The 15,884-nt window shown below is 42.0% G+C and overlaps 1 protein-coding gene across 1 annotated transcript in view; it reads right to left on the bottom strand.

Moving 5' to 3' along the window:
• The window catches only part of LOC146788633 (putative cation-transporting ATPase 13A4), a 235,098-nt gene that overhangs the window by 183,095 nt on the left and 36,119 nt on the right, over window positions 1–15,884 (bottom strand). The window contains exon 3 of the mRNA XM_085635818.1: window positions 4,571–4,711. Within this exon, the coding sequence (XP_085491944.1) occupies window positions 4,571–4,711 (141 nt within the window). The remainder of the gene's footprint in view (window positions 1–4,570; window positions 4,712–15,884) is intronic.

The following is a 15,884-nucleotide window of genomic DNA, read 5'->3' as shown; positions in this document are numbered from 1 at the left end:
ATGATTGGATGGCTTTGCTGTATATCTTAGGTGTGCGCTATGCAGGGAGACCTATTGTTTCCGTTACATCACATATACGTAGAATGGGATTTGCGTCCGCCCCTTGCTCGTGATTGGACGGCTTTCTTGCTGCGCCTCAAGCGTCTGCTCTTGACTTGGTGACTTTCCACCCTATTAGTCTGTCTCGCCCAGGATTATCCCTTCTCACAGGTTTCTGACTCTGTGAGTTGTATCGTTTAATTTAATTAACTTTTAATTTACCACTCTAACATGGCTGTCTGACATGTTAGGATGTTAAATTGAGAATGGCAAAATAGCCACCATTTGTTACAATGCATTCACACACATGTATGTAACATGACACACATGCGTACATGTATGGTGACAAGTGCATGCACATTCTTATGCATTACTAGGCATCTAGGAATGAATTCTCTTTATCTGAAAACCCATTACAAGATGTCTGGCTCTGCAGGCGCATGAGTTGTGCTGCATGCATTGGCATTTGAATGCGATTAAAAAAACATTGGCAATAATAGCTTGACCCTTCAGAGCTGGGACCTATTGTGTTGCCAATGCTTGTTTTTTAAACTGTAGGGGTGATACAATTGGAACATAGCTGTACCATGGGTAAGCTGCTATATAGGATGCTTTGCCAGGACTGAGGACAAGCAGTGCTGGGCCCTGGAGCTTCTATGCCACAATCACACCACAAAGCCTCTCCCAGGGACCAGAACTCACACTGAGGAGATCCTTGCCCCAGCCTGGAGCCTGGCGTGCTCTAAGACTTCTTCCACCCTGTCCGAGGGGCACACGTAGCTCACATATGTCTACGTGTACTGTCGTTAAAATCTGTACCTTTTTTACCTCGACGCCTGGAACCGGGAGTGAGTGCGTCTACACTCTCTTGTCTGACGAGGAGATTAGTTTGTTAAAGAGAATGGACTTATAACTCTAAGCAGGGTTCAGGAATTGAGAATGTTTGGGGGTCCAGGCATTCGCAGCTGGAACCCCTACCGTGGTCTTTACTGCTCAGAGCCCCGGAGAGGGTCTTTGATTTCCAAATACTCTGAAAGCTTTGGCGCCTTGTTAAACTCTGCCTCGACTGGGTGAAGCCCTGGCTCAGCAACAACTCCCCTGTCACCATCTCAATACCAAACCCTTGTCTTTCTCTGGTAATCAGAAGCACTTGTTTGCATTTTCTGTGCTTCAGACCCACAGTCCCCATTGGGCATATGCTGTATAAAACGCCCATTGGGTGCCCAGCCTGGCTCACTGCCTTCGGGTTTAATTTCCACCTGTGCATCTCTACAGGGAGGCGTCTGTTATCAGATGAGTGTAACAGTGAATGCCGCATCTCACTGCAAGGTTTCATCATTTGGCCCCGCCCCTCTTTTATTGGTCACCATCTCGTCCAAGTGGAGGCTTGCCCACCTCTCAGTATCCTGAGTTTATGTGGCATACCTCGATCGCTGAGGAGCCCGCAACCAGGCTGAAACCGGTCCTGAGTTGTTTGCCTTCCGGTTCAGGGAGGACCTGGCTCGGCAGTTGGGGCTGGGCTGTTCCGATTGGAGCAGGGTCAAGACTGATCTGCAGATAACTGAGTCCAAACTGAGGTGGCATGGCGTGTAGAATAGCAATGGATTGGGATGCGGCCTGAATGATTACCAGTGGCTGAGGTTCATTGAAGTATTTCATTCATCACTGTCTTGTATAATTTGAGCAGAAAATGTAAAGGCTGAAACAAGAGGGACAGACGGGCTGGGCTTTTTTTCAATATGGTTTTAGGGAAGGCCTGGGAACAATAGAGCAAGGCTTGAACTTAGCTCTTTTAGTTGCCAAATATGTTGAGGCTAAAAATGAAAGCTTATTTCTAACTTTTGTAGATCTAAGCTCGGCTTTTGATTGCCTCAACCATAACAAACTTTGGTCTATACTGCAGGATATGGGGATAGACCCAAATCTTTTAATCTTTATCCGGGAACTGTATCGAGGGGCAGGTGCTCGGGTTCGTTTTGGGGAAAAGGGGGAATGTACTTCCAAATTTGCTATAGGGAAGGGTGTGAGACAAGGCTGCATACTAGCTCCATTCTTGTTTAATCTATATATTAATTCGGTAGCCTCTCACCTCTTGGAAGACAAGCAAGATTATCCCAAAATAGGAAACTCCTTTATCCCCATTCTTCTATATGCAGACGATGCAGTGATCATGGCTTGGACCCAAGTGGGACTGCAGAGATCACTAAAAAGATTTTCAGACTATATGGGCATTAGGGGACTAAAGATCAACATAAGTAAGACCTTTAATATGTGCTGCTCCAAAAAGAAGAATACTACCTGTAAAACCGTTTTATTTAATTCGAAAATTGACACGGTAAATATTTTTTCTTACCTAGGTATCAATTTCGAAAAAAGCGGTTCGTGGTCCGTAGCAGGAGAATCAAGAAAATTGGCATTTACACGAGCAATTGGGGCAGTTAAAAATTTTGCCAATAAGGTGGGAGGACGTCCAGTATCTGCCCTACTGGATATTTATAAATCTAAATGCGTGTCTACGGCGTTATATGGCGCAGGGATTTGGGGGATAGCGAAAAATCACAGTCTACAGCTCTGTGAGAATGCTTTTCTTCGCTATCTCCTGGCAGTTCCAGGATCCACCTCCACCTTTGTTTGTCATCAAGAATTAGGCCTACGATATATTGAGGACCTTGTCAAAGTTGATCCGATTTTATTGTGGCACAAAGTGTGGTGCTCAAATGAAACAGGCCTGAATAGGAATATTATCCTGGACTGTTTAGGCCTTGAGGGGGCCTCAAAGATATCCTGGTTTGAGTACATAAAGAATTTTTTGGCGGCTATGGGTCACCAGGAATTCTTTGACGTACCAGATAGCATGGCAGGGATGTCAAGGAGGAAGCTCAAGAAACTATGCTTACATTACTTGGATGACAAACGGTCCCAATTAGAGAAATGTAAGAGCTCTGTTATGGCAAACTGCTTACTTACACAAAATCAAGGCATTCAGCCATACTTGCTGCAAGTTCCCTGTTGTTATTCCCGTATGCTATTGACTCGATTTAGGTTGGACATCTTTTTTAGATTAGTTACTTTCCCGGAGTTGAACTGTTGGTCAAAAGAACTAATTCCCTGCCCATGTGACCTGGTCTCTGTTCAATCCTCACTCCATTGTATTTTCTTTTGTAAATTTTACTCAGGCCCTAGGAAGCGAATATTAATACCTGTATTGAGAGAATGTGGCCTGAGACAATGTAGAGTGGCACTATTAAGACTGAAAATGCTAGATGATGATCTCCTTATGTTCTCGGTGTCAATGTTTCTTAAAACCATTATTAGATTTAGGTCCTCAATGAATTAATCCTGTTATGTAATTTTAAACAGATATTTAAAGGTTAACCACTTGTAACTGTGATGTATTTATTCTGAAATATTTTTAAATTGTGCTTTTATGGTTTTTGTTTTTAAAATCGAATAAAGCTATTTGAACTTGAACTTGATTACCAGCGGCTGAGGTTCATTCAAGTATTCCATCCATCACTGTCTTGTATAATTTGAGCAGAAAATGTAAAGACTGAAACAAGAGGGACAGACGGGCTGGGCTTTTTAGTATGGCCAGTTCAGCTCGTTTTATTAGCACCAAGTTCTCTGCCCACCAAACAAGCTGCAAAGACTTTAGAAACAAAATGATGGCTGCAGCGTCACGTGACCTAGAACATGAGGTGGGCGGGAGAAGAGGCTGGAAAGGGGAGGAGCCATTGAGCGGGTAGGGATGGAGGGAGAGACACACAGAGGGCAGAGCGACGGAGCAGAAGATGACGACAGAGGGAGACACTCGGAGAGGAAGCACAACTGAACGAAGGGAAGAGGAGGAAGGGAGCTTTGGGGGGAAGCAAAAGGAGCAAGGCGCAGACACACATGGGAGAACCCAAAAGATGCGCTCCGGTCAGGTGTCAAAAGTGAAATACTAAAGACACATGCAAAAGCACCAAGAGCTCTTTGATGTCAGCAGTGGAGGGATGCGTCAAAACATTGTGAGACCAAGCTGCGCCTCGAAGGAGTTCAAACACAAGAATACAGAGGAAAGCCATCGAATCAGAAGCGCCGGGCTGAAATATACACATCTGTCATCCAATTATGAGCACGGAGCGCACCCAAAGGTGGCTCTAATAATAAGCTAAGCTTGGGTTACAACGCTGTCAGTGATTGGTGTGGACTCACCCTCTTGGTCCTGGTGCCACTGCACCTATTGCACCAATGATAGCTAGGCCCCTGCCCAAGACCTTCACAGTTCCACCACTGCCCCTTAGAGGTGCCCACCTAGAGAGGTTGTGGAAGTGACGTAACACCTTGCACTCCCTCCCACTCCTGAGGATAAACAGGACAGTTCGCTGTCATTCCCTCTCCAGACACAATGCCCAGACGGTTAGTTGTGCCCTGATAATTACTCATGACTCTAAGAAAGAAAGTCGACACTACAACATGACAGTGTCTTCAGAGCAGGATTCCTCTCCTTCCATTCTTCAGGCTGTTGTGTGCGCTCCAGGTGACTTACCTTTAGATCTGGCTTCCTGATTGCGCGGTTGATGATCGACTTCTCGTCAGCGAGGATGGGGTGGTCGGTGCTGAGTAAACCTTTGAACTTCGTTAAGCGCATCCAACGCACTTTTTTCCTGGTGTACTTCTTCAAATCATCCTGTAAACATAATCATAAAGGGGCGGTGTAAGGAGCAGGTAAAGACACAGTGTAAGGAGCGGTTCAAGACAAAGTGTAAGGAGCGGTTAAAGACACTATGTTAGGAGCAGTTAAATACACTGTGTAAGGAGCAGTTCAAGACACAGTGTAAGGAGCAGTTCAAGACAGTGTAAGGAGGAGTTAGAGAGGCAGTGTAAGAAGCAGTTAAAGCGTTAGTGTAAGGAGCTGTTAAACACACAGTGTAAGGAGCCGTTCAAGACAGTGTAAGGAGCAGTTAAATACAGTGTAAGGAGCAGTTAAAGACAGTCTAAGAACTATTTAAAGAGGCAGTGTAAGGAGCGTTTAAAGAGGCAGTCTAAGGAGCAGTTAAAAACACAGTGTAAGGAGCAGTTAAAGAGGGAGGGTAAGGAGCAGTTATAGAAAACAGTGTAAGGAGCAGTTAAAGAGGCAGTGTAAGGATCAGTTAAAGACACAGTGCAAGGATCAGTTAAAGACACAGTGCAAGGATCAGTTAAAGACACATTGTAAGGAGCAGTTAAAGACAGTGTAAGAAGTATTTAAAGAGGCAGTGTAAGGAGCGTTTAAAGAGGCAGTGTAAGGAGCAGTTAAAGAGGCAGTGTAAGGAGCAGTTAAAGACAGTGTAAGGAGCAGTTAAAGAGGCAGTGTAAGGAGCGTTTAAAGAGGCAGTGTAAGGAGCAGTTAAAGACACAGTGAAAGGAGCAGTTAAAGAGGCAGTGTAAGGAGTAGTTAAAGACAGTGTAAGGAGCAGTTAAAGACAGTGTAAGAAGTATTTAAAGAGGCAGTGTAAGGAGCGTTCAAAGAGGCAGTGTAAGGAGCAGTTAAAGACACAGTGAAAGGAGCAGTTAAAGAGGCAGTGTTGTAAGGAGCAATTAAAGAGGCAGTGTAAGGAGCAGTTAAAGACACAGTGAAAGGAGCAGTTAAAGAGGCGGTGTAAGGAGCGTTTAAAGAGGCAGTGTAAGGAGCAGTTAAAGAGGCAGTGCAAGGATCAGTTAAAGACACAGTGTAAGGAGCAGTTAAAGACAGTGTAAGAAGTATTTAAAGAGGCTGTGTAAAAAGGAGCGTTTAAAGAGGCAGTGTAAGGAGCAGTTAAAGACACAGTGAAAGGAGCAGTTAAAGAGGCAGGGATCAGTTAAAAACACAGTGTAAGGAGCAAGTAAAGACACAGTGTAAGGAGCAGTTAAAGACAGTGTAAGGAGCAGTTAAAGACAGTGTAAGGAGCAGTTAAAGACAGTCTAAGAACTATTTAAAGAGGCAGTGTAAGGAGCGTTTAAAGAGGCAGTGTAAGGAGCAGTTAAAGAGGCAGTCTAAGGAGCAGTTAAAAACACAGTGTAAGGAGCAAGTAAAGACACAGTGTAAGGAGCAGGTAAAGATAGTGTAAGGAGCAGTTAAAGACACAGTGTAAGGAGCAGTTAAATTGGGAGTGTAAGGAGCAGTTACAGAAAACAGTGTAAGGAGCAGTTAAAGAGGCAGCGTAAGGATCAGATAAAGACACAGAGCAAGGATCAGTTAAAGACACAGTGCAAGGATCAGTTAAAGACACAGTGTAAGGAGCAGTTAAAGACAGTGTAAGAAGTATTTAAAGAGGCAGTGTAAGGAGCGTTTAAAGAGGCAGTGTAAGGAGCAATTAAAGAGGCAGTGTAAGGAGCAGTTAAAGAGGCAGTGTAAGGAGCAGTTAAAGACGCAGTGTAAGGAGCAGTTAAAGACAGTGTAAGAAGTATTTAAAGAGCCAGTGTAAGGAGCGTTTAAAGAGGCAGTGTAAGGAGCAGTTAAAGACACAGTGAAAGGAGCAGTTAAAGAGGCAGTGTTGTAAGGAACAATTAAAGAGGCAGTGTAAGGAGCAGTTAAAGATACAGTGAAAGGAGCAGTTAAAGAGGCAGTGTAAGGAGCGTTTAAAGAGGCAGTGTAAGGAGCAGTTAAAGAGGCAGTGCCAGGATCAGTTAAAGACACAGTGTAAGGAGCAGTTAAAGACAGTGTAAGAAGTATTTAAAGAGGCAGTGTAAGGAGCGTTTAAAGAGGCAGTGTAAGGAGCAGTTAAAGACACAGTGAAAGGAGCAGTTAAAGAGGCAGTGTAAGGATCAGTTAAAAACACAGTGTAAGGAGCAAGTAAAGACACAGTGTAAGGAGCAGTTAAAGACAGTGTAAGGAGCAGTTAAAGACAGTGTAAGGAGCGGATGTATGACGTTACAACGCATGCTTTTACACCGCATGCCGTTACAACGCATTTTTTACACCGAAAGATCTGTTACAATGCAAGCCTTTACAACGCATGCTTTTACAACGACGTACACTAGATGGAGTGCTGACATTAGAAATGTATAATTTACTATTCTAACTCCAGTCCACGTTGCAGTAGGGAAGGTGTTTGGATAGTAAAACTACACTATTTCTAATGTTAGCACGCCATCTAGTGCATTTCGTTGTAATGGCATGCGTTGTAATGGCATGCGTTGTAACAGATTTCGCGTTGTTACAGTTTCGTTGTAATGGTAGTGCGGTGTAAAAGTTGCGTTGTAAACGTTGTATACCGTAAGGAGCAGTTAAAGACAGTCTAAGAACTATTTAAAGAGGCAGTGTATGGAGCGTTTAAAGAGGCAGTGTAAGGAGCAGTTAAAGAGGCAGTGTAAGGAGCAGTTAAAGACAGTGTAAGGAGCAGTTAAAGACAGTGTAAGAAGTATTTAAAGAGGCAGTGTAAGGAGCGTTTAAAGAGGCAGTGTAAGGAGCAATTAAAGAGGCAGTGTAAGGAGCAGTTAAAGAGGCAGTGTAAGGAGCAGTTAAAGACGCAGTGTAAGGAGCAGTTAAAGACAGTGTAAGAAGTATTTAAAGAGCCAGTGTAAGGAGCGTTTAAAGAGGCAGTGTAAGGAGCAGTTAAAGACACAGTGAAAGGAGCAGTTAAAGAGGCAGTGTTGTAAGGAACAATTAAAGAGGCAGTGTAAGGAGCAGTTAAAGATACAGTGAAAGGAGCAGTTAAAGAGGCAGTGTAAGGAGCGTTTAAAGAGGCAGTGTAAGGAGCAGTTAAAGAGGCAGTGCCAGGATCAGTTAAAGACACAGTGTAAGGAGCAGTTAAAGACAGTGTAAGAAGTATTTAAAGAGGCAGTGTAAGGAGCGTTTAAAGAGGCAGTGTAAGGAGCAGTTAAAGACACAGTGAAAGGAGCAGTTAAAGAGGCAGTGTAAGGATCAGTTAAAAACACAGTGTAAGGAGCAAGTAAAGACACAGTGTAAGGAGCAGTTAAAGACAGTGTAAGGAGCAGTTAAAGACAGTGTAAGGAGCGGATGTATGACGTTACAACGCATGCTTTTACACCGCATGCCGTTACAACGCATTTTTTACACCGCAAGATCTGTTACAATGCAAGCCTTTACAACGCATGCTTTTACAACGACGTACACTAGATGGAGTGCTGACATTAGAAATGTATAATTTACTATTCTAACTCCAGTCCACGTTGCAGTAGGGAAGGTGTTTGGATAGTAAAACTACACTATTTCTAATGTTAGCACGCCATCTAGTGCATTTCGTTGTAATGGCATGCGTTGTAATGGCATGCGTTGTAACAGATTTCGCGTTGTTACAGTTTCGTTGTAATGGTAGTGCGGTGTAAAAGTTGCGTTGTAAACGTTGTATACCGTAAGGAGCAGTTAAAGACAGTCTAAGAACTATTTAAAGAGGCAGTGTATGGAGCGTTTAAAGAGGCAGTGTAAGGAGCAGTTAAAGAGGCAGTCTAAGGAGCAGTTAAAAACACAGTGTAAGGAGCAAGTAAAGACACAGTGTAAGGAGCAGGTAAAGATAGTGTAAGCAGCAGTTAAAGACACAGTGTAAGGAGCAGTTAAAGAGGGAGTGTAAGGAGCAGTCACAGAAAACAGTGTAAGGAGCAGTTAAAGAGGCAGTGTAAGGATCAGTTAAAGACAGAGTGCAAGGATCAGTTAAAGACACAGTGCAAGGATCAGTTGAAGACACAGTGTAAGGAGCAGTTAAAGACAGTGTAAGAAGTATTTAAAGAGGCAGTGTAAGGAGCGTTTAAAGAGGCAGTGTAAGGAGCAGTTAAAGAGGCAGTGTAAGGAGCAGTTAAAGACAGTGTATGGAGCAGTTAAAGAGGCAGTGTAAGGAGCAGTTAAAGACAGTGTAAGAAGTATTTAAAGAGGCAGTGTAAGGAGTGTTTAAAGAGGCAGTGTAAGGAGCAGTTAAAGACACAGTGAAAGGAGCAGTTAAAGAGGCAGTGTAAGGAGCAATTAAAGAGGCAGTGTAAGGAGCAGTTAAAGGCACAGTGAAAGGAGCAGTTAAAGAGGCAGTGTAAGGAGCATTTAAAGAGGCAGTGTAAGGAGCAGTTAAAGAGGCAGTGCAAGGATCAGTTAAAGACACAGTGTAAGGAGCAGTTAAAGACAGTGTAAGAAGTATTTAAAGAGGCAGTGTAAGGAGCATTTAAAGAGGCAGTGTGAGGAGCAGTTAAAGACACAGTGAAAGGAGCAGTTAAAGAGGCAGTGTAAGGATCAGTTAAAAACACAGTGTAAGGAGCAAGTAAAGACACAGTGTAAGGAGCAGTTAAAGACAGTGTAAGGAGCAGTTAAAGACAGTGTAAGGAGCAGTTAAAGACAGTCTAAGAACTATTTAAAGAGGCAGTGTAAGGAGCGTTTAAAGAGGCAGTGTAAGGAGCAGTTAAAGAGGCAGTCTAAGGAGCAGTTAAAAACACAGTGTAAGGAGCAAGTAAAGACACAGTGTAAGGAGCAGGTAAAGACACAGTGTAAGGAGCAGTTAAAGACACAGTGTAAGGAGCAGTTAAAGAGGGAGTGTAAGGAGCAGTTACAGAAAACAGTGTAAGGAGCAGTTAAAGACACAGTACAAGGATCAGTTACAGACACAGTGCAAGGATCAGTTAAAGACACAGTGTAAGGAGCAGTTAAAGACAGGGTAAGAAGTATTTAAAGAGGCAGTATAAGGAGCATTCAAAGAGGCAGTGTAAGGAGCAGTTAAAGACACAGTGAAAGGAGCAGTTAAAGAGGCAGTGTAAGGAGCAGTTAAAGAGGCAGTGTAAGGATCAGTTTAAGACACAGTGTAAGGAGCAGTTAAAGACAGTCTAAGAAGTATTTAAAGAGGCAGTGTAAGGAGCGTTTAAAGAGGCAGTGTAAGGGGCAGTTAAAGACACAGTGTAAGGAGCAGTTACAGAAAAAAGTGTAAGGAGCAGTTAAAGAGGCAGTGTAAGGATGCAGTTAAAGACAGTGTAAGGAGCAGTTAGAGACAGTCTAAGAAGTAGTTAAAGAGGCAGTGTAAGGAGCGTTTAAAGAGGCAGTGTAAGGAGTGTTTAAAGAGGCAGTGTAAGGAGCAGTTAAAGACACAGTGTAAGGAGCAGTTAAAGAGGCAGTGTAAGGAGCAGTTAAAGACAGTGTAAGGAGCAGTTAAAGACAGTCTAAGAAGTATTTAAAGAGGCAGTGTAAGGAGCGTTTAAAGAGGCAGTGTAAGGAGCATTTAAAGAGGCAGTGTAAGGAGCGGTTAAAGACACAGTGTAAGGAGCAGTTCAAGACAGTGTAAGGAGGAGTTAGATAGGCAGTGTAAGGAGCAGTTAAAGGGTAAGTGTAAGGAGCTGTTAAAGGGGAAGTGTAAGAAGCAGTTAAAGAGGCAGTCTAAGGAGCAGTTAAAAACACAGTGTAAGGAGCAAGTAAAGACACAGTGTAAGGAGCAGGTAAAGACACAGTGTAAGGGGCGCTTAAAGACAAAGTGTAAGGAGCAGTTAAAGAGGCAGTGTAAGGAACAGTTAAAGACACAGTGTAAGGAGCAGTTAAAGACAGTCTAAGAAGTATTTAAAGAGGCAGTGTAAGGAGTGTTTAAAGAGGCAGTGTAAGGAGCAGTTAAAGAGGCAGTGTAAAGAGCAGTTAAAGACAGTGTAAGGAGCAGTTAAAGAGGCAGTGTAAGGAGCGTTTAAAGAGGCAGTGTAAGGAGCAGTTAAAGAGGCAGTGTAAGGAGCAGTTAAAGACACAGTGTAAGGAGCAGTTTAAGAGGCAGTGTAAGGAGCAGTTAAAGAGGCAGTGTAAGGAGCAGTTAAAGACACAGTGTAAGGAGCGTTTAAAGAGGCAGTGTAAGGAGCAGTTAAAGACACAGTGTAAGGAGCAGTTAAAGAGGGAGTGTAAGGAGCAGTTAAAGACACAGTGTAAGGAGCAGTTAAAGACAGTCTAAGAAGTATTTAAAGAGGCAGTGTAAGGAGCGTTTAAAGAGGCAGTGTAAGGAGCAGTTAAAGACACAGTGTAAGGATCAGTTAAACACAGTCTAAGAAGTATTTAAAGAGGCACTGTTAGGAGCGTTTAAAGAGGCAGTGTAAGGAGCAGTTAAAGACACAGTGTAAGGAGCCGTTGAATACACAGTGTAAGGAGCAGTTAAAGACAGTGTAAGAAGTATTTAAAGAGGCAGTGTAAGTAGCAGTTAAAGAGGCAGTGTAAGGAGCAGTTAAAGACACAGTGCACGGAGCAGTTAAAGAGGCAGTGTAAGGAGCGGTTAAAGACACAGTGTAAGGAGCAGTTAAAGAGGCAGTATAAGGAGCAGGTAAATGGGCAGTGTATGAATTAGTTAAAGGGGTAGTGTAAGGAGCAGATAAAGGGGCAGCATGGGAAGCAGTTAGGGATGGTGTAAGGAGCAGTTAAAGAGGCAGTGTAAGGAGCAGTTAAAGAGGCAGTGTAAGGATCAGTTTAAGACACAGTGTAAGGAGCAGTTAAAGACAGTCTAAGAAGTATTTAAAGAGGCAGTGTAAGGAGCGTTTAAAGAGGCAGTGTAAGGAGCAGTTAAAGACACAGTGTAAGGAGCAGTTACAGAAAATAGTGTAAGGAGCAGTTAAAGAGGCAGTGTAAGGATGCAGTTAAAGACAGTGTAAGGAGCAGTTAGAGACAGTCTAAGAAGTAGTTAAAGAGGCAGTGTAAGGAGCGTTTAAAGAGGCAGTGTAAGGAGTGTTTAAAGAGGCAGTGTAAGGAGCAGTTAAAGACACAGTGTAAGGAGCAGTTAAAGAGGCAGTGTAAGGAGCAGTTAAAGACAGTGTAAGGAGCAGTTAAAGACAGTCTAAGAAGTATTTAAAGAGGCAGTGTAAGGAGCGTTTAAAGAGGCAGTGTAAGGAGCATTTAAAGAGGCAGTGTAAGGAGCGGTTAAAGACACAGTGTAAGGAGCAGTTCAAGACAGTGTAAGGAGGAGTTAGATAGGCAGTGTAAGGAGCAGTTAAAGGGTAAGTGTAAGGAGCTGTTAAAGGGGAAGTGTAAGAAGCAGTTAAAGAGGCAGTCTAAGGAGCAGTTAAAAACACAGTGTAAGGAGCAAGTAAAGACACAGTGTAAGGAGCAGGTAAAGACACAGTGTAAGGGGCGCTTAAAGACAAAGTGTAAGGAGCAGTTAAAGAGGCAGTGTAAGGAACAGTTAAAGACACAGTGTTAGGAGCAGTTAAAGACAGTCTAAGAAGTATTTAAAGAGGCAGTGTAAGGAGTGTTTAAAGAGGCAGTGTAAGGAGCAGTTAAAGAGGCAGTGTAAAGAGCAGTTAAAGACAGTGTAAGGAGCAGTTAAAGAGGCAGTGTAAGGAGCGTTTAAAGAGGCAGTGTAAGGAGCAGTTAAAGAGGCAGTGTAAGGAGCAGTTAAAGACACAGTGTAAGGAGCAGTTTAAGAGGCAGTGTAAGGAGCAGTTAAAGAGGCAGTGTAAGGAGCAGTTAAAGACACAGTGTAAGGAGCGTTTAAAGAGGCAGTGTAAGGAGCAGTTAAAGACACAGTGTAAGGAGCAGTTAAAGAGGAAGTGTAAGGAGCAGTTAAAGACACAGTGTAAGGAGCAGTTAAAGACAGTCTAAGAAGTATTTAAAGGGGCAGTGTAAGGAGCGTTTAAAGAGGCAGTGTAAGGAGCAGTTAAAGACACAGTGTAAGGATCAGTTAAACACAGTCTAAGAAGTATTTAAAGAGGCACTGTTAGGAGCGTTTAAAGAGGCAGTGTAAGGAGCAGTTAAAGACACAGTGTAAGGAGCCGTTGAATACACAGTGTAAGGAGCAGTTAAAGACAGTGTAAGAAGTATTTAAAGAGGCAGTGTAAGTAGCAGTTAAAGAGGCAGTGTAAGGAGCAGTTAAAGACACAGTGCACGGAGCAGTTAAAGAGGCAGTGTAAGGAGCGGTTAAAGACACAGTGTAAGGAGCAGTTAAAGAGGCAGTATAAGGAGCAGGTAAATGGGCAGTGTATGAATTAGTTAAAGGGGTAGTGTAAGGAGCAGATAAAGGGGCAGCATGGGAAGCAGTTAGGGATGGTGTAAGGAGCAGTTAAAGCGGCTGACCAAGGGGCTATTATAAGGGTGTTGTAAGGAGCAAATATTGAGGGGCAGAGTCTGAAGCAGTTAAAGGGGTGGTGTATGAAGCAGTTAAAGGGGCAGTGTATGGAGGAGCTACAGAGCAGTGTGAAAAGCAGTTAGTGGGGTGATGTAAGGAGTAGGTAAAGGGGCAGAGTAAGGGGCCCTTGTAAGGAGTAGTTAAAGGAGTGGTATATGAAGCAGCTAAAGGGGATGTATCAAAAGCAATTGAAGGGGATGTGTACGGAGCAGTTAAGCAAGTCCATGTGGAGAATGTCTGTCATTCCACTGCGCACTAACCAACCATAGATTGTGGTAGTTACGATCTGTTTGCAGCTGTTTATTAATAACAAACCGTAGATGTGTTATTAACGAACCGCAGCTGAGTATTAGTAACGAAACATAGATGTATTTTTTTAACGAACTACAGCTGTGTCTGATTAACAACACATAGATGTGTGTTATTAAAGAACCACAGGTGCATATTATTAACAAACCATAGACGTGTTATTAACGAACCGCAGCTGAGTATTAGTAACGAAACATAGATGTGTGAGCTATTAACGACGTACAGCTGAGATGTATTAACAAACCATAGATGTGCCTTATTAACGAACCTCAGCTGTATTATTTCTGAACCGCAGCTGCGTATAAGTAACAAACCATAGATGTGTGTTAACAAACAGCAATTGTGTGGTATTAATGAACAGCAGGTTTGTGTTATTAATGAAGAGTAGATGTGTGCTATGAAGAGACCCCAGATGTGCCTTATTAATGAACGGTGGGTTTCTATTATTACTCACCAGCAGATGAGTGTTATTAACGAACATTAGATGTTTGCCGTTAACAAACCACAAATGTGTTTTATTAATGAACAGCAGGTGTGTATGTTTACTCAACAGCAAATGAGTGTTATTAACGAACAGCGGGTGTGTCTTATTAACGATGAGTAGATGTGTTCTGTTAACAAACCACAAATGTGGATTAATAATGAAGAGCAGGTTTTGTTATTGCTCACCAGCAGATGAGAGGTATTAATGAACAGCTGGTCTGTGTTAATAATTAACAGTAGATGTGTGCTATTAACAAACCACAAATGTGTGTTATTAATTAGTAGCATTTGTGTGTTATTACTCAACAGCAGATGTGTGCTATTAATGAACCACTACAAATGTGTGTTATTAATGAACAGCAGGTGTGTGCTTCTACTCAACACCAGATGAGTGCTATTAAGGAACCACTACAAATGTGTGTTAATAATGAACATAAGCTGTGTGTTATTACTCAACACCAGATGCGTGCTATTAATGAACCACTACAAATGTGTGTTATTAATAAACATCAGGTGTATGCTATTACTCAACAGCAGATGAGGGCTATTAATGAACCACTACAAATGTGTGTTATTAATAAACAGCAGGTGTGTGTTTTTACTCAACACCAGATGAGTGCTAATAATGAACCACTACAAATGTGTGTTAATAATGAACATAAGCTGTGTGTTATTACTCAACACCAGATGCGTGCTATTAATGAACCACCACAAATGTGTCTTATTAATAAACAGCGGGTGTGTGTTATTACTTAACTGAAGATCTCTTCTATTACAAAACCACAAATGTGTATTATGAATGAACAGCAGGTGCTTGTTATTACTCAACAGACGATGAGTGGCATTAATGAACCACTAAAAAGGTGTGTTATTAATGAGTAGCATTTGTGTGTTAATAATCATCAGGTGATATGTGCTATTACTCCACACCAGATGAGTGCTATTAATGAACCACTACAAATGTGTGTTTTTAATGAACAGCAGGTGTGTGTTTTATTCAACACCAGATGAGTGCTATTAATGAACCACTACAAATGTGTGTTAAAAATAACCATAAGCTGTGTGTTATTACTCAACACCAGATGTGTGCTTTCAATGAACCACTACAAATGTGTGTTATTGATAAACAGTATGTGTGTGTTATTACTCAACACCTGATGAGTACTATTAATGAAACACCACAAACGTGTGTTATTAATAAACAGCAGGTGTGTGTTATTACTCAACACCAGATGAGTGCTATTAATGAACCACCACAACTGTGTGTTATTAATAAACAGCAGGTGTGTGTTTTTACTCAACACCAGATGAGTGTTATTAATGAACCACTACAAATGTGTGTTATTAATGAACAGCAGGTGTGTGTTTTTACTCAACACCAGATGAGTGCTATTAATGAACCACTACAAATGTGTGTTAATAATGAACATAAGCTGTGTGTTATTACTCAAAACCAGATGAGTGCTATTAATGAACCACCACAAATGTGTGTTATTAATAAACAGCAGGTGTGTGTTTTTACTCAACACCAGATGAGTGTTATTAATGAACCACTACAAATGTGTGTTATTAATGAACAGCAGGTGTGTGTTTTTACTCAACACCAGATGAGTGCTATTAATGAACCACTACAAATGTGTGTTAATAATGAACATAAGCTGTGTGTTATTACTCAAAACCAGATGAGTGCTATTAATGAACCACCACAAATGTGTGTTATTAATAAACAGCAGGTGTGTGTTATTACTCAACACCAGATGAGTGCTATTAATGAACCACCACAACTGTGTGTTATTAATAAACAGCAGGTGTGTGTTTTTACTCAACACCAGATGAGTGCTATTAATGAACCACTACAAATGTGTGTTATTAATGAACAACAGGTGTGTGGTATTACTCAACACCAGATGAGTGCTATTAACCAACCACCACAACTGCGTCTTATTAATAAACAGAAGGTGTGTGTTATTACTTAACTGAAGATGAGTCCTAATAACGGCCCACAAATGTGTGTTATTAATAAACAGCAGGTGTGCATTA

This window comes from Triturus cristatus, chromosome 11 (genome assembly GCF_964204655.1).
Source record: "Triturus cristatus chromosome 11, aTriCri1.1, whole genome shotgun sequence".
Classification (NCBI taxonomy): domain Eukaryota; kingdom Metazoa; phylum Chordata; class Amphibia; order Caudata; family Salamandridae; genus Triturus; species Triturus cristatus.
Note: the sequence above shows the minus strand (reverse complement) of the source record. Positions and strands in the feature narration are given on the sequence as shown.